Source organism: Notamacropus eugenii, chromosome 1 (genome assembly GCF_028372415.1).
Source record: "Notamacropus eugenii isolate mMacEug1 chromosome 1, mMacEug1.pri_v2, whole genome shotgun sequence".
Taxonomy (NCBI): domain Eukaryota; kingdom Metazoa; phylum Chordata; class Mammalia; order Diprotodontia; family Macropodidae; genus Notamacropus; species Notamacropus eugenii.
This window is the reverse complement of record NC_092872.1, coordinates 631,240,383-631,259,195: the sequence shown is the minus strand read 5'-3', so window position 1 is coordinate 631,259,195 and position 18,813 is coordinate 631,240,383. Positions and strand designations below refer to the sequence as shown.

General features: G+C 38.5%; 1 protein-coding gene across 18 annotated transcripts in view; it reads left to right on the top strand.

Moving 5' to 3' along the window:
- The first annotated feature begins 6,561 nt into the window (after positions 1 to 6,561).
- The window catches only part of C1H2orf42 (chromosome 1 C2orf42 homolog), a 198,535-nt gene continuing 186,283 nt past the window's right edge, over positions 6,562 to 18,813 (top strand). For 10 of the 18 annotated variants that reach the window (XR_011972689.1, XR_011972690.1, XR_011972685.1 and 7 more), the window contains exons 1-3: positions 6,985 to 7,120; positions 14,105 to 14,939; positions 18,087 to 18,197. Coding sequence is in view for 11 of the 18 variants with exons in the window: in XM_072635268.1 (XP_072491369.1) it covers positions 14,117 to 14,939; positions 18,087 to 18,197 (934 nt within the window). In the remaining 7 variants the exon portion in view is untranslated. Of the gene's footprint in view, positions 6,650 to 6,816; positions 6,944 to 6,984; positions 7,121 to 7,149; positions 7,664 to 10,198; positions 14,006 to 14,086; positions 14,940 to 18,086; positions 18,198 to 18,813 lie in introns of those variants that run through there. The other 8 variants (XM_072635273.1, XM_072635272.1, XM_072635264.1 and 5 more) reach the window with 5 other exon arrangements.

The following is an 18,813-nucleotide window of genomic DNA, read 5'->3' as shown; positions in this document are numbered from 1 at the left end:
AAGATACCCTTCTTGAATTCAAATTCATTGATCTTCTATAGAAATTAATTTATAGAATTTAGACAGGAAATGTTGATTAAGATCTGTATGAAGGGAGATGAGGAAATTTGGGGTGTTCAACTTTGATGTCTACTCGTGGATTGAGTTAATCAAGTCTTTTGTGCTACAGTGTTGTTACAACAGTATCTAGAACATGTTTGTTTTCGAAGAGGACCATGACATCAGGGAAATGATAACATGACTTACAGTTGACTCTGATTTGAGTAAGGGGAGACTGTTCAAAGTCACCAGCCTCATTTTCTCCTCCAGAGCCATCTGGGTCCAGTGGCCAGATATTCATCAAGATGATTAGGGATGGCCCAGGATGCAGTGGGAGACTCTGGCCCTTTTAGACTAAGACCTTTTCAGGTTCTCACTTTTGAGTGAGGTATAAATGATGATTCATCTCAGAGGCAAGGCATTTGAAAGACTGGAAAGGCTTCTACAGAAGGTAAAATTTGAGACTGAAAAAAGCTAGGAAGTGGAGGTGAGGAGGAAGAGCATTCTAGGCATGGGAGATGGCCAGTAAGAAATGCATAGAATTGGGAGAGGGAGTGCAAGAACGTGGTATTGGATTGTAGATGTGGGGGAAAGGAGGGAAGCAAGGTGAAAGGTCTGGAAATAGTAGAAAAGGAGCCAGGTTGTGAAGAGCTTTGTCAAAGATGTTGGTGTTTGATCTTGGAGGTACTGGAGAGCCCTATGGTTTGTTGAATAGGGGGGTGACGTGGTCAGACCTCCTTTAGGAAAAGCACTGTGGCAGTTGAGTGAAAGATGGATTAGAATTAGAGTCAAAGAAGGAATACAAATTAGAAGGAATAATGCAATGAGCATCTGCACCAGGGTGATGACTTGTGTGATTAGAGAGAAGGGACTTTATGAGAAGTGTTGTGAAGGTTAAAACGATGACAACTTAATGGGTGTGTGTTATGAGTTTGAGGAATTGAAAGGTGACATCGAGGTTGTGAGTATAGGTGATGGGGGAGAGGGAGAGGATGGTGGGATTCTCAGTAGTGATAGGGAAATTTGGGAGAGGGAAGAGATTGAAAGGAAAGATTATTTCTGTTTTGGTTGTGTTTTGAGTATGAGATGTTTGGCATATCCATTTTGTTCAACAGTTCAACAATCAAGATGAGATTGGGGAGGAATTACCATTTTTCATGAGAGACATTAGTAAACTATATAGTACATCTAGAAGAGTGACCAGGAGGTGGTGGGACCTGAATGAAGTGTAATACAAGGTTTAATTGAAGCAACTGAGGATGTACAACTTGGAGAAAAGATGGGTAGAGAGGGAGTAATGATAAATGTCTTTAGGTATTTGAAGGATCACATAGATGAAATTCTGTGTTCCTGCAGGTAAAATTAGGTAGAAGTTACCTGTTTTAGGCAGGTAAATTTTGATTCATTTTAAAAACTGACAGAGCTGTCCAGTAGTGGAGTGTGCTGCACTATGAGATAGTGAATTTTTGACACAGTTCATCAACCTCCAACTCTGTGTGTGATTCTTGTCCATGCCCTCCCACAGATCCTTCACAGAGTATCTACCCAGCACATGGGAGTTCTTTTTACACGAATTGAGCAACAGTATGTGTTATTTGGTCTTGTGTCCATAGGCTTGATACATAACTGGCCCACCTCTTTTAGTCATCAGTTAATTGACTATCATAAGTTATTCCTGCACAAGTCATTGTTGATGATGGAAGTACAGCCTACTATATGTGATACCCACTTCATCGGTGCTCTTTGGGACTACCTATAGTTTTGCGTCTTTAGAAATTGTTGGTTTGTATTCCAAATAGCACCAGTAGGGGAATGTGTCAATGGGAGTTGGCATAAAGGAGCAGTTTGAGACTTACAAGCAGTGCATATTTTTCCAAATGCAATTCAGGTGACACAAAATAATGTTTGGCGAGAATCAATGCAATTCTAAGTCTAAAGTTGAAAAATCAGTAATTGACAAAATCTTGGTTTCATAGATGAAATAGCATTTAAATTGGGCTGTAAGGGATGGGTAGAAATATGACACATGGAGAGGGACAGGCAAGACAATTCAAGAAGCTGGATAGGTTAACTGTGTATCAGGTATAAGTGGTAGAAATGATTCCTTTAGAGGCTGGAGTAGGGAACTTAAAAGGTGTCTTTTCCACCTCTTCTGCTTCTTCAGTCTATTCCAAAAAAGCCAATAAAGTTTAAATATGCAGTTGTTTTATCCTTAGATACTTCAATGTTTTTAGGATTTATGATTCTGCCAGTGTGGTTCCTCCCTCCACTGACAAATTGCAACCCTCATAGAAGTCATTTTCATATTGTTGCTTTAAGAGCTCTCCCTACTGAATTTCCTTCTCCATGTAGTTCTTGTTTCTTTGACTATTCCAAACAATAGTAATAGTCAAGCACAATTTGTGGCTAATTGTCTATGCAAATTTTTCATCTTTAATCAAATTCCTCTTATAGTACCACAAATGCTTCATCAGTGATTAAAGTTAATGGCATGACTGCTGTTATGATGTAATAACTCATTTTTGTAGTGAATTAGTATGTTCCTTACAACTCTGAGGTATATAGTGCAAGCATTAATCTGTTTGTTTTTTTGGTATATGAAACTGAACTTCTATTATATAGTTTGTTTTTTAAGTGTACATTAAATTAACATGAGACTAACAAAGCTGCCCTTCTAGATACGTTCCTTTTTTTTTTAAATTAAATTTGTTTTCAGTTTTCTACAATCACCTCTATAAGTCTAAGATTTTGTCCCCCTCCCTCCCTGACAACGGCATGCAATCGTATATAGGTTCTACACATACATTCTTATTAACCACATTTTCACATTAGTCATGTTACATAGAAGAATTGAAAGAGAGAAACCATGAGAAAAAACAAACCAACACAAAACATAAGAGAAAAAGTCTGCTTCATTCTGTGTTCCAACTCTGTAGATCTCTCTCTGTATGTGGATGGCATTTTGCCTCAAGAGTCCTTTGGGAATGTTTTAGGTCCTTGTATTGCTGTGATGGACTAGGTCTACCAGAAACAGTCCTCTTACACTGTGGCTGTTACTATGTACAGTGTTCTCCTGGTTCTGCTCATTTCACTTAGCATCAGTTCATATAAGTCCTTCCAGGCTCCATCATTTTTATAGTACAGTAGTATTCCATTACAGTCATATACCACAATTTGTTCAGCCATTCCCCTAGTCTCTCACAGCTGAGGAAAATAGGTGCACAACTGGAGTCTGTTGTCATACAGTGAGTCTCCTGATTGCAAACAATTATCTCATTTCCTCTAATAAGCATGTATGGTAGCACATGGAGGTTAAATGAAATGCCAGAAGGCCATACTGAATTAATGATACAGCAGGGAGTAGACTCCTGCTCCCTCTCTCCAATCTAGGGACAGACTCTTAGGGTCAGGAATGGAAAGAAGCTTACATCTTTCTAGATCAACCCTCTCAATTTATATATAATGTGAAAATGGGTTCAGACACTCAACAGTAAGTACTAAAACCAGGATTCAAATTCAGGTCTTTAGACTTCAAATTCAATATTTTTGCCGTGATGTGTGGGTGAAGTTCAATCTGAAGGGATATAATATATAGGATAAATACATGGAACAAGAATCAGGAACCTGTAGCCTACTATAATTTTCTTTTTCAACTTATTTCCTCATATGTAAAAATACAGGGTTGGACTAGATCAGAGGTTTCCAAACTTATCTGGCCTACCATCCCTTTAAAAAAAAAAAATTAGTCCTTCCACCCCCTCTTCCCCAAAATCTACTTTCTTTAACCTTACTTTAACGTGTTGTTTTTTTTGAAATTTGCATCATTTCAGAAATAAAATGTAAAACTTGAATCTGTAGATTTTTTCCCTGCATTGAAATTTTGATGATGCAATATTAAATGTAACTGTATGGCATTGTATTGTAAGCAAGTCATTACAACAATATTCCTGCCAGTGCATGCTTAACTTCTCAACACTTGCTTGTTAAGACCTGTAGGTGGACTTGTCCACTAATCAGTTATAACTTGGATTTTGTGTGTTTATTTGGAAAATAGTACAATCATTTCGACTTTAATTATGTTACACAGACCTCCACTACTTGGAGTCTGCCAAAGGATTTCTTCTACGTACAGTAAATACAAAGGATGTTTTTTCCTCTACTTTTTCATGGGCTGCCTGAAATCCTTTGATATGCTTCAGGCAGCTCGCCAGCAGGATGCAGATTGTGCGGGCTTGCTGTTACACGAGATGAAACGTACTTAAGATTTTTCAAAATTTTCTCTTCCTTATGCTTCCACAACCCTCCCCCCCTTATTTTTACTCAATGCCCTCTAATTGTACCTGAAGCTATTACCACCCCTACCCCCTGTGGATGGTTCCACTACCCCCCAGGGGCAGTAATTGCCCACTTTGGGAATCTATGAACTCACTAGATTATCTTTAGGTTCTTTTCCAGCTCAAATATTTTGTGATGTTTTGGATGTACTTGGATTTTTCACCTTGGAAGATCTGTTTCTTTTCAGTGGAAGGTCAGTCACTAGAGGTGAAAAAGTAACCTGACACATAAACCCATGGTGGTCGGAAGTACAGTTGGCCTTTTTATTTGGTTAACTGGCATTTAATGCCGTTACGTAAAACTATTCACTGCAGTCATCTATGCTTTTGTTTCAGCCCTTAGACTGAAATACAGTGTAACAATACCTGAAACATTAAATCTTTACTGTATGCAAGGTACTTGTGCTAAACTGAGATGAAACTCCTACCTGGCATAAATATCAGCTCAGTGGCCATCTCTTACCCAAATGTCCAATTTCTCTCTGTGGTCTGGCATATTAGCATCTTGCTGGGTTTAAAAGGGTTGGGTTGGGTTCAGCCTTTGGGGATTCTCATTATCTTTTTGCTTCCTGTTGAACCCAGAATTTGATTCATGTCAAGAAAAGGTAATGACCCTAGACCTCTCATGCAAAATACTCAGGCTAATAACAGAATATAGGATACATTTATTTAGACATAAAGATGTGCACCTAAACTCTTAAATGATCAAGATTAAAATGCTCTGGTGAATCCTACTTCCCAGGGATTTAAGCACCATCCTCTCCCAGCAAAAGGAAAGCATTTGATTTGTGTGCTAGTCAAGCAGGACTCCCTTCTGCTGAACCCTACCCCTAGAAGGTCCTTCAGACTATTTAATACTGTATTGTATGTGGTTTACTGGGGTGTTCAGGAAGGATTAACACCTCTGTTGTGAGAGTCCTTTTCAGGGCTAGTCATGTACATCTGTTACTCAAATCTTACCTGTGGCTCCAAGAAGCTTTGGCATTCACAGCAGAATGTGGGCAGAATGGGCAAATCCCATGTTGAGGTTACCTAATCGACAGCCGTCAAATCCAATGAGTTCACCCAAAGCATGTGAAGGACATGCCCCTACCTATAGGTGGATGGAAACAATTTGTTTTAAGGTCATGAATGTAGGCTGAAGCAGGCTTTTTGGAGTGCTTAGAGCTTGGTCAGACATCAAAGCCTCCAACCTCATTCACTGCATTCTGAACTTTCACCAGTCCTGACTGTTATTTTGTTGGTGGACTTCCATGACTCTGGAAGTGGCTGAAACCCTCCTCACTTAAATCCAATCACCTTGTGATGTCATTGCTCTTCAAAAGGAAAGACCAACAACTGGTTATAATACCTTTTACAGTATTTGAGTCCCCTCCTGACCCTCAGCAAGGGAAAAGTACTTGACAATATAGTTCACCTTCCTACGCTGGATCTTACACATTGTATGGCCCAAAACCAGGTTTGTTCTTTCACGCCAGGGCACGCAGCTTTGCTTCTGCCTCTCCTGAAGGCTACAAGCTCGATCCAGGAAGCTGCTGCCGTTGCTACTGCTAGTTTTCCTCGGGCACAGGATTCTATGGAGGGGCTGTGTGCCTGGCTGCACATGCTTTTAGAGAGCGAAGTCCGTGTGTGTCAGACCAGTTTCTCCAGCTTCCCAGCTTTTCCTTTTAAAGGTCAAGTGAAACATTGTTGCACAAAGCTAGGGGTTTGCAATACTACCAGAGACACTTTCAGGGAAATGAATTTTGTATCTTGTACATAGAGTTATATTGTTGACCGAAGATAAAATTGGGCATACCTTCTACAGAATTAATAAATTTGTTCCAAAAATAATCTGGCTACTCCGAGTCTGTTAACAGTTTCCCTCCTTTTCCAAGTTCGGGTTCATTACTGTGCGAGAAGACAAAGAATGAATAGCCTTTCTGCGTGCTCTGCTTCCTCCATCTCATTCCCACTTCCAGTATTTAAGACGATGACCTTCTTTTGTCTTTGTATCACTTACAATGCCTAGCGCTCTTCCCCTTGTTCAAGGCAGAGCACTTATAAGATCGTTATGGCATTTAATTGAATCCGGGAGTGCAAAACTACAACTCCCAGCTGCCCTCTGGGGCGGGAGAAGAGAGTGTGACGCGGGGGCTCTCCGCCACGCGGGAGCCTCTCGGCCAATCGTAGCTGCCGTTACAGCTTTCGGTTGGCCGCTGCTTGTAAGAAGCCGTGGCGGACGGTCTGAGCTGAGGGTTGGCTGTGGCGGCTGCCAGCTTGGGCTGCCAGAACAGGTATATGTGAGCGATGTGACGGTTTGTCAGCGAGCAGAGAACTGTCATACTTCGCAACCGAGGCAAGGGAGTCGGAGGACGGAACGTGCCGAGAGAGGCCGTGCCTCCGCTCTGTCTGCCTGACAGCGAGCGGAAGTGATGTAGGAGGGCGCGGGGCATGCCGGGAGGCTGTCCTCCGCTGAGGGTGGCGGGGCTCTGAGGAACTGCTCGTCCCCGTCACGCCCAGACGGAATGGAGAGGAGGCGGTCTGGGCTGGAGAGGAAAGGCGGGTGCGGAGCCGGGGGAGGCCGTGAGGTGGGTGCCGTTCCCGGGAAGGAGGCTGATGGGCGCCCATGTCCGCTTGAGCCGCAGCGCCAGGATCGGGGACTGTCCGAGGCGGAGGCACCTCCGGTGTGACCCAGTAGAGCCCCTTCATCGTACGGCGGAGGAAACTGAGGCTCGGGGGAGCGGGGGTCGGAGCGCGCGTGGCGGGTGAGAGGAGAGGGACTTTCCTGGGGTCTCACAGTGAGTTGGCATAGGCAAGGTTCGAACTCCGGTTCTTCGCTCCCAGATACGGGGCTCCTCCCACTCCTTACCTTTTGGCTTGGTCCAGACGGGGCCAGGATGACCGGTGACCCGGGGGAGGCAGAGGTGCTGCCTCAGGGCCCGGGACTGGAGGCTGTGCTTGCCGGCTTCCCGGTTACCCACCTGTGCGATCCCGGACGAGGTACTCCAACTCTCGAGCCTCAGTTCGTGTCCCTGCGGAAAGGGCTGGTGACTCGCGTGCTAGCTCTCTTCAGCTGGGTTGTGAGGAATGTGCTTTGGGACCCTAAAGAGGACAATTATGCTGTCTGATTTTTCTATGACTCTTTGAACATTTGTAAGTTATGCCGTTCGAGCCTCGGTCACTACTACCGGTCATATCGGATAGGATAGGATATCTAGAGCTCGAATGAAGTCGCCAAATCCAGTTTCTTGTTTTGCATTTGAGAAAACCGAACCCCAGTGACATATGCGGGGTCGTGGTGCTAGTAAGTAAGTAAATGATCTTGGATGTGAAACCAGGTCCTAGGTTTCAATATTCATTTCAAAAGAGCATCCTAAACTGATTTGGAGAAAGCTTTATTTCAGTTTATGATCTTTACAGAGGAACTGATAGCCACAAAACTGATAGCTAAAGGGTAAATGTCTCAATAGCTGAGAACTGAATAATAGTAAATAATGATAAATAAAATAAGTAAATAAATAAAAATAGTAAATAAAAGAAAACTTCTTCCTTGCTATCTATGCCTTATGTTTCCAGATCGATACTATAATAGTTCAGTATTCCTTTTCTCCTCCCCCTCGCCCCCTAAATAAAACATCATTTGCGTTATTTTGAGTTAGGAGAGGATTAATAGTGAAATGAGAACCATTCTCCACCAAATTCCTCCAGTATTTGATCATGTTTTAGATGTGATCCTAGGTTCTTTTGGACTGTGCCAGTGGAGCAGAAACTCTAGCAACTCCTACTAAGATGAAAAGGGGCCCAGTGAGGGATTTTGTCTGTCATTCAAAGAACATCCCAGCTAAATTTGGTTAGGCTCATGGTAAGGTTGGGGGCAAAGTGATTTGACCACAGCATCTCTGAAGGACTTTCTGCTAAATAATAGTGCTGTTGTCAACTCCTTGGGAATATATTAATGGAGGGAATCACAGATCCCTGAGAAAGAGATCACTAAAACTTTTTACAAATTTAAGATGATTATTACTGAAATGGAATGACAATATTTTCTCCGTCTACCTCCCAAAATTATTTTAGTGATGAAATAAATAATCTGAAAGTTTTTTTTTAAACTTTGGAATATTTTACAAGTATATAGTGTTTCAGTACTTTTAAATATTCAGTGACAGGATGCAGGTCAATTATTACAACTATTAAAATTGTTACAAAGGAGTGAGATGTTTAAAAAGGTGAAGTGGAATGAGAAAAGGAAAAGTAATGTGAGAAATCTGAAGAGGGAAAAGTTTGCATTTGGGATGTGTGTGTGTGTGTGTGTGTGTGTGTGTGTGAGATAGACGAGGGAGCATTTGAGTAGGGAAAAGAGGGCAGGTAGAGATACGGGTTGTCAGAGAGTAGATGTCAGTTTCAAGTAAAGGAGATGGTGTGAGTGAAGGCACAGAGGAAAGAGGGTAGAAGAGAATAATTCAGTTTAAATGGAAATGTAGTACAAAGTAAAAGACATAGTATGAGAAAAAGCTTGAAAGGTAGTTTGGAGATGAATTGTATCTGGCTTTAAATGCAGGATTAGGAGTTTGTACATTATTTGTTAGGCAGTAGGGTACCATTATTTATTTATTAGTAAACAATTTTATAAATTTCTGTATCCAAAAAAATATCACCAGATTTTTGGAAATGAGTCTCCTTGAAACTTAGCTAGCTGGTTCTTAGATCACATTCTATACTTAAATCATATGCTTAGATCACATTCTATACTTAAATTTTTTCTAGCTTGCTTAGGCCTGTTAAAGCTTGGCATTTCTTCAAGAAATCACAATTCTATCCATGCCACAGTGAGGCATTAGAGGAGGACTTTCATGAAGAAAAAATGTAAATATCTTTTTTATTAGGCTGCCCTGTGCATCTGAAGTGACATGCTTCCTTTTTTTTCAAATTAAATTTTATTTTTTTTCAGTTAGCAAAAATCCACCTTCATTATTTCCCAATTTCCCTCACAATTATTTGTTGGTATTTATATGCAAACTCACATCACCTAAAGAGTAGAGTTCAATCAACAAGCATTTATTAAGTGCTTTTTATGTGCTAGGCAGTGTGCCTAAATTCATTTCAGTCGTTAAGTCCCTACTGTGTGCAAGGTCTTTTAGAAGAATATACTACTACATAATAAATTATTTTTATTTTTGTCAGTAAACATTTATTAAATACTTACTATGTTCTAGGCGCTGTGATTGAGTGTTATCCGTACAAAAATTAGAACTGACATACTGATATACATTTTAGGGGTTGCCTTATCATTTTGAGATAGATGAAACAGGTATTGTCATTTCCTTTTTTATTACAGTTTTCAAAGTTACTGTTGTGGCGATCATGATCACTTGATGATTTGGTGTACTGAGATACTGTTTTTCCTTTATGCCTGGAAAAATGTGCCAGAACAGCCTATGTCTTTTAGAAGTACAAACTTCTACAAAGTAAACACTTTGACATGTGGTTCTGATAGTTTAAAATAAAAGTAGGTTAATATCTAATAAGAATTAGGAAAGCTGTTCAGAAAGTCCATTGACTTGTGGGTATGCCAACCTCCCCATTGTGGCTAAAAATATTGATGTTGTAATATGGAATATTTTTAATGATGAGTTTTGTCTTTGAAACTTATTTGAAAATAAGAGTAATTCTGAAAACCACCAAATAGAATAATAAATAACACTTGGTGGCTCAATTCACTGATTTTTCTTTTGTTCATGGGGAACCTTCATCCCTAGAATTCTGTGGTTTCCAAAAATTTTTTGGAAAATTATTTTATATATGTATATATTTTAAAATAGGTTTTCATTGATATCTTTCATTTTTGCATGAAGGTTTTAAATGCCAAATGGAGGAGTTTTCATTTTATCTTAGAGGTAAAAGCAGCCACAGATGCTGCTTTGAACATCAAAGGGAGATAGTCAGACTTATGTTTTAGGATTATCAGTTTGGCAGCCATGTGAGTGATGGATTGGAGGAGAGGAAGACTAACAAGAGACAAACAGTAGTCCAGGCAAAAGGTTATGAGGTCCTGAACCATGTGAATGAAGAGGAATGGTGGTTATGAGAAATTTGGAGGTGCAATCAACAATACTCAGCAAAAGGTGGGAATATGAGGGGAGAGTAAAGATGACCCCAAGGTAACTTAACTGGCTTAAGTATGATACAGGCCTCAGAAGAAATAGAGAAGTTAGGAGGAAGGAAGGTTTTTTTGGAGGAAAGATAATTCTGTTTGGGGCATATTGAGTTTGAAATCCATTGGTGATGTGGGTTGGGAGCTCAGAATTGCATCTCTGGATTTATAGATCTGGGAATCATCTATATAGATGTTTGAATTTATGGGAGATATAGAGATGACTAGGAAAAAGAGTATAGAGAGAGATAGGAGAAGAGGGCCCAGTACAAAACCCTGGGATACAACCTGGGAGCAGGATATGGATTATAATACAGCAAAGGAGTCTTTGAAGGCCAGACAGATAGGAGGAGACCTAAGACAGAGCAGTGTTGGTAAAACATAGAGGAAGAAAAGATCTTAGACTCAGAGCTGAAAGGAGTCTCTACAGTCACCTATTCTAAACCCTTCATTTTACTTGTGGAGAAATGTAGGCCTAGAGAGGCGGTGACTTGCCTAAGATTATGCCACTACTAAGCAGCAGTGCCAGGGCTCAGACTGTGCGACACTTTTGACTCCAAATCCCATGTGCTTTCCACTATAAGAGAGAATAGGTAAGAGGGATAGAGGCAGTCAGCTGTGCAGAATATTTCAGAGAAGTCAAGAAGAATAAAAATGGAGAAGAAACCATTGGCTTTATATACCTACACATACATGCATGCATTCGTACGTTCCTACATATAGACATACATACATACGTACAAGAGCTGAGTTTTTGACCTGGATGTTTTAGTGTTTCTATGATTTAAACAAGTCAGAACCTCTCTGAAACTCACTTTCCTCATTGTAAAAGAGGGTCAAATAAGAGTCTGTGCAAAGGGCTTTGTAAATCACAGAGGTCTGTGAAAATGTGAGCTTTTGCTATCTTCTATGCTAAATAGTGAAAATGATTTATTTCAGATGTACTAAAAGACCTGTGTTTAAGTTCTAGCTCTTACCAGTACCAGCTCTGTGGCAAATCACTTAGGTTCTCTGATTTTCTTTCTTTTTTTCTCCTTTCCTTTTCCTTTCGAAAGTGGGGATTATAAGCATACTTATACGACTTATCTTACAGTGTTGCTGTGAGAAACATGCTTTGTAAACTTGACCTTTATTAAATTCTTCCCAATCCTTAGGTTCCTTTGGGATAGATTGTGTAAATAATAACCTCATTAAGCAGATGAGAAAGTTGAAGCTCAGATTGTGACTTGCCTAAGATCACATACTATTTTGTAGGAAAGAGGATGAGAATATAGGCCTTCTGACTCCTTATATTTTTCCTTCTCTTTCAAGTGAAGATGAAGAGTTGCAGGCACAAAAATATATCAAATTTGCAAATTCTACATAAACAGCTTGATTACTAGATAGAGTGCAGTGTACTCACTAGGAACTGTCTTCTTTCAGTGACTCTGCCTTCTGTCTATATTAATTTTACCTTTAGTCACACATATTGCAACCTATTCCCTCTTTCTTACAAATGCTTTTGTTAACTGACTATGCCATTCTCATCCATGCTTTTCTGTAAATCCTCCATGGAGGAGCTACCTCAAATGTCACTTGAGGCTTTTTTCAGGTCCTTTCCATAGTTTATGGGTATCATTGCAACACTGGGTTGTTTGTTATCTTTCATGCCTTTTGACCAAACCACCTTTTAAAAATTCAGTGATGGTGGTGACTTTTGATTGCATAGGAATAAAGGCTAGCTAGCTCTTTCACAGTAGTTTTATCTGTATTCCAGTATATCTTACCAATTTATTAATTGATTGCATGAAAACATGACCTTTGGAGAAAGTTCTTTCTATGGGAACTGAACTGAGCGGATTCTCCGATGGGTTGATTTATTGTATGATATATAGGCGAGACTTTGGAGTAGTTTACAAGCCTTTGGCTTCTTTCATTTCTTGACAAAGGCTATTTTCATCACAGTCATTTATCCTCCAGTGTACTCACCTTTACCTTTTAGTTTGTCAGTGTCAAAGTAAATGTTCTCTTAGTTTAGAGGATCTTTTATTCTTCATATGTTTTCTCTAGTACTTCTTTCTTTAGAACAGGTGTTGTTAAATAAGCGAGAGTCATTTTTATCGTATGTTTGCTTATGCTTATTGTGAATATTTTAAGGCAAGGTAATTGAGTTTCTCACAAAATGGTTTCTTGTCTTATAAGAATTCACAAGATCAGCTCTTGGTTCCTTTATTTATTTCTCTGAAGAGAATCTGTGACTTACCCTTCTGTTTAGTTTCATGGCCTTTATTCCTTTAGTTTGATTCATGGCAATAATATCATTATAAATGTGGTTCATTTCCTCTAGTAGTGTGTCTATTGGTCTTCAGATAAATATTTCAGCTTGGATACTATCAACATAAGATTGAAAAGGAAACAATCAAATTAATCAGGCCCTCTTGGGAGCAATGCTAACATATCAGCATTTAGAAACAAAGATTTATGCTCTTTAGTCTTATGAGAACCAATATGATATGAAAGAGTATAGAATTAGAAGTCTTGAGGACTTGCATCCGGTCCATATTTGTTTATGACTTGTTACATTATCTTGGCAAGTCACTTAAACTCCTTTTGTCTCTGTTTCACTGTTTGTTGTAAACTTTCCTATATCTCAGTATTATAATGCTCAAATGAGATAATGTACATGTAATTTCTTTGAATAGTGTAAACTCCTCCACTTATTATTATAATCATTATTTTTATTAGCAAGAATGAATAACTAATATACAAGTATTATCAGCTGCCTCTTTTCTAGTACATTGGCACTATTTATACTTTCTTGACAGCCAAAACCATTCTGGCCAGTTATTTTTCGCAGAACTTAGCATCTCCCTATATCATCTATAATAATTTGGATTCCTTCTTTTCTGTTTCCTCCTTAGATATTTTTTTTTTTATCAGTTTTAGGCTAAAGTCAATTCACTGTGGAATGTAATAAGAATCTTGCCTAGTCTTTGGAACCATCAGGCAGGTGTCCTGCCATTGGCTGGTTGGAAAAGAGGAAGCAGAATGTCCTCATTGTTACACCATAAGTGGTTTGGTTAGTGCCAATGACTTGGACGGGTTTTTGGTACCTGTTCTCTAGTGATCACAAGCTGACAAGATAAATACCTTCTAGGCCTTGTGAATCCACAAAGCAGTTAGGTTTTGCCATCATCTAAGTTCAACAGTTGCTTTGATACCCTGAGATTATTTGGGGATTTTAGGGAACTCTGAAAGGGAAAGAAATGTTCTTGTCCTTTGGTTCCTTACTCAAGCATAGAATGTTAAAGCTAAAGGATTAGGTTAGATATTCTCTATATCTTGGTCTTTTTATAGAGCAGAAGCTCACCTAAAGAAAACTTTTAACAGATTGGTAATATTAAACACCAACATCATGTTACATGCTATAGAGAATACGTAAAATACAAAGTTTTCCTACCTTTTATTTTGCTAGTAGGTTAAAGCTGATATTTATGTTTGTGATTTCAGTTGGAAGGCGGTGAGTGACTTTTGTAAATGCTTTCTTTAATATTACACATAAATTAAGTATTTGTTATGAATTGTACATCTCTATTGATAGACTTAATGTGTTTTCTAGGGCCTGTGAAAAATGGAACCAAACTCGCTGAGGACTAAAGTTCCAGCATTTTTATCTGATTTGGGAAAAGCTACCTTGCGGGGGATCAGGAAGTGTCCCCGGTGTGGCACATATAATGGAACCCGAGGACTGAGTTGTAAGAACAAAACATGTGGAACCATCTTTCGCTATGGAGCACGAAAGCAGCCCAGCATTGAAGCTGTCAAAATAATCACAGGATCTGATTTGCATATCTACTCAGTACGGCAGAGGGACAGGGGTCCAGATTACCGATGCTTTGTGGAGCTGGGTGTTTCAGAGACAACAATTCAGACAGTAGATGGTACCATCATTAGCCAGCTGAGCTCAGGACGATGTTATGTTCCTTCATGTTTAAAAGCAGCCACTCAAGGTGTTGTTGAAAATCAGTGTCAGCATATTAAGCTGGCCATAAACTGCCAGGCAGAGGCCACACCTTTGACCCTGAAAAGCTCAGTCTTGAACTCAATGCAGGCCTCCCCAGAAACCAAACAGACCATCTGGCAGTTGGCCACAGAACCTACTGGCCCACTGGTGCAAAGGATTACTAAAAACATTTTGGTGGTAAAATGCAAGGCCAGCCAGAAGCACAGCTTAGGGTATTTGCATGCATCCTTTGTTCAGAAAATCAGTTCCAAGAGCATGACTGAGCGCCGGTTCTTCTGCTCCTGCCAGACTCTGAAATCAAACAAGTCAAACACCTCTAAGGATGAGCTGGCCCAAAGATGCATTCACTTCTTTGCATGCATCTGTGCCTTTGCCAGTGATGAGACATTGGCTCAGGAATTCTCTGACTTTCTCAGTTTTGATTCCAATGGTAGGTGGGGTTGGCACATGCACTCTTTCATTTCTAAAATGAGAAGGAATGGTTGAGTGAAAAAGTGCCAGAATCTTAAGAAGAGTGAGCAGTAGCACCTGGTAGTGTTGTAATAAGATTTTGCAATCTTAAGGAACAACTAGTTGCTTTAAGATTCAAAGATAAAGGGCTTTCCTTATCTTTATCACAAACAATACTGTAGATTGATATGTAGCGTCTCTCAAATGTATCTTTTGACATTTTATTTCAGACAGTGAAACTAGCTGAGTGAACCTGCCCATTTTTATAAGATAAATTAACAGAAGTATTTGGTGTTAAAAACAGCAGCAAAGCCCTTTATTATCTGAGCACAGCATTGTACTCAGTTTGTTGCAATCTATCTATATGTGAATATTCAGAGAGCTCCAAACTCCTGATTCATATGTTTAGAAGATGACAGCTTCAACTTGAATTTTTCATCTGTTAGATGGTAATCTTTAAAAAGTCTAAGAACCTTCAATTTTCTTTTTTCTTTTTTTTTTGAAGATGCAGAAAACTACAATGTCTTTATTCTCTATGTGGTCCTTAAAAATTCTGAAGAGCAATTGTAGTTTCTGATTTTTGGTTTCTGTGATATTTCCTTCTTTCTGTTCCCCCAAATATACAATAAAAAAAAAAAGAAACCTTATAACAAATATACACAGTAAAACAAAAATTCTCACATTGACCATGTCTAAAAATCAATGTCTCATTTCTGCTTTTGAAGTCCACTGTCTCTTTGGCAGGAGGTGGGATAATATGCTGCTTTTTTGGTCCTCTGGAATTGTGCTTTATCATTGCATTCATCAGAGTTCTAAAATCTTTGCAAGCTGTTTGTCTTTGTAATGTCACTGCATAAATTTTTCTTCTAGTTCTGCTCACTCAATATCAATTCGTAGAGAAAGTTCTTCCTAATTTCCTCTGACACTGTTTATGGTCATTTTTCATGTCGTAATTATCCATTACATTCATATACCAGAGTTTGGTTAGCCATTACCCAATACTTGGGAACCCCAATATTTTCCAGTTTTTTGCTACTATGAAAAGGGCTGCTATATTTGTCCTTTTCCTCTTTCTCTGGGTTCTTTCCTTTTTTAAAATTTCTTTGGGCGTTATGCCTAGTGGTAGGTGGAGGGGTAGGAACAGTTGAGTGACTTCTGGGGCATACTTCCAAATTGCTTTCCAGAATGACCACACCAATTCAGAGTTCCACCAACAGTGCATTAGTGTGATTGCTTCCTTGCAGCCTGTGCAGCATTTGTCATTTTCCTCTTCTGTTATCTTTGCTAGTCACTGATGCTTGTGAGATGGAGCCTCAGAGTTGCATTAATTTTCATTTTCTTTAATTATTAGTGATTTGGAACATTTCCCTACATAATTGTTAATAGCTTAGATTTCTCACTTTGAAAACTGACCACTCATATCCATTTACTATCTATTGGAGAATAGTTCTTACTCTTAAAGTTGGAGTCAGGTCTTGGTAAATCTTGGCTATGAGATCTTTACTAGAGAACCTTCCTGTAAGGATTTCTCCCCAGTTACTTGTTATTTTCCTTTTAATTTTAACTATACTGATTCTATTTGTGCATAACATTCTAACTATGAAATTAAAATTGTCCATTTTATCTTCTGTGACCCTTTTGTCCTCTGTTTGGTTATGTATTTTCCCTATCCATAGATCAGAAGGATAATTTTTTTCTTTGTTTTTCTAATTTGCTGATAATGTGACCTTTTATGTCTTAAGTCACTGTCCATTTGGAATCTTGGTATACACTGTGAAATATTGGAATGTAACTAATTTCTTTCACATTGCTTTCTGATTTTCCCTACAGTTTTTACCAAACAGTGAGTTGTTGTTTCAGTAGTGAGGATGCTTGTGTTTATCAGACACTAAGCTACTAAATTTGTTTAATTCTGTTCCATACATTATATCCCTAATTTGTTTCACTGATCGACCTCTCTTTTTGAACTAGTATGAAGTCATTGAGATAATTGCCGCTTCATAAAACAGCTTGAAATTTGGTATTGAGAGGTCCCCTTCTTTCTCACTTTTTTTCCATTACATTTCTTGAGATACTTGACATTTTGGTCCTCCAAATGAATTTCTTTATTATTTTTTCTAGCTCTATAAAATGATCCTTTGATAGTTTGAATAAGTAAGTTAATTTAGATAATATTGTAATTTTATTATAATGGCCTATCTATCAACAATTAATATTTATCTAATTATTTAAGTCTGTATGTGTTTCTGGAGAAATAATTTTATAGTTGGATTTATGTAGTTCATGAATGTGTTTTAGGAGAAAGATTCCCAAATATTTTACATATTTTTATTGGTATTTGTTTTTTTATTTCCTGTTGCTAAGTTTTTGGGGTTTTTTTTGGTAGTAACAGGAATGCTACTGATCTATGTGGTTTATTTTATATCCTATAATTTTGTTGCATTCATTGATTCTATTAATTTTTAGGTTGACTTTTTAGGATCTTCTAAGAATTTAAAATCATATCATCCACAGGAAATGGCCATTTTGTTTTTTCTTTGCCATTCTCATGCCCTTGATTTCTCTTTCTTGTCTTACTGCTTTAACTAGCATTTCCAGCACAATGTTTACACTAGAAAGACTGGAATTTAAGAATACCTGAAAGGGCCAAACTGTCAGTTGATGTAGTGCATTTTTTTAATCCATGAGGCAAAAAAAAAAAAAATAGGTAGGATTTTTAATTCAGAGTAAAATTACAATAAAACTTTTGTATCACTTAATATGCTTGGTCCTACTATTAAGTAATTATGGTGATAAAGGACATTTTTACTTTACTCCTTAGTCTTATTGGATTTCAGTGATTAAAAAAAATGCAAAATGTGTTTATGTCCCATTGGCAGTCATCATCTAACTCTTTATCGTTAAGCTTCTGTGCACACTTTCTTTCCCCTTTCCCTCCTTGGCCTTTCTGTCATGTTGAAAAAACACTTCTATGTATTAGGGAGCTCAGTACTTAGAAGAAGTCTGTCTTGAAACAGATTTAATAAATATTTTGAGGGGTTTGGACTTTTATAAGTTCAGTTTTCTTTAAGTGGGGCACACTGGGTCTCTTAAATTTTCGTTGTTAATTTGGAGATCTGTTTTCTAGGTCTTAAAGGGATTATTGTGCCACAGTTAGGTTGTCATTCAGAATCTACCACACAGATCTGTGAATCTACCACCTCTAAGCCGAAGAAGAGGAAAAGGGATGAAGGATCTGGTGAGAAGCTCTTTTGAACTTTTGTTTTATTTTATTTCATATGTTGCTGTCGACCCTCTTGATTTTTTGGGGAGTTCAAAGAATTGTTTTTTTAGAGTAAATCAAGAAGTAGTTTCACATCTAGATGTCAAAATAATGCAACCTCTGATTTTTTGGCATTTTCATGTTGCTGATGTTTTTCTATCTTTTAGAATTCTGAAAAATTTTACAAATTTAAAATTTTTTTAATCTTGTTGGAACTGTACTTTAGTTTTAGCTAAAGTAGTACTATAAAGCTTGCCCTTTTTCTAGGAAGGACTTTTTTTTACCCTTTTCCTTATCTTATAAGATAGTGAATATGTTATCCAGCTGCACCTTCTTCTTGCCAGTTTTGTTCAGGGAGCTAGAGCCTGAGGAGGCTCCATCACTTCCTGGGGCTTCTTTCCCCATTTACATTTGTGGACAGGCTTTGTTATCTAAAGGTGAATTTCCCCTACCTGCATTGTGGAAGTGGTAGGGTCGGGTTATATTGGTGCATATAACTGCATATTTTTGAAGTGTTGACTAGTTTTGTTGGTCATTTTGTTCCCTCTTTTTTACTTATAAAGAATGAGTCTCTGGGAGGAAGCATACATTG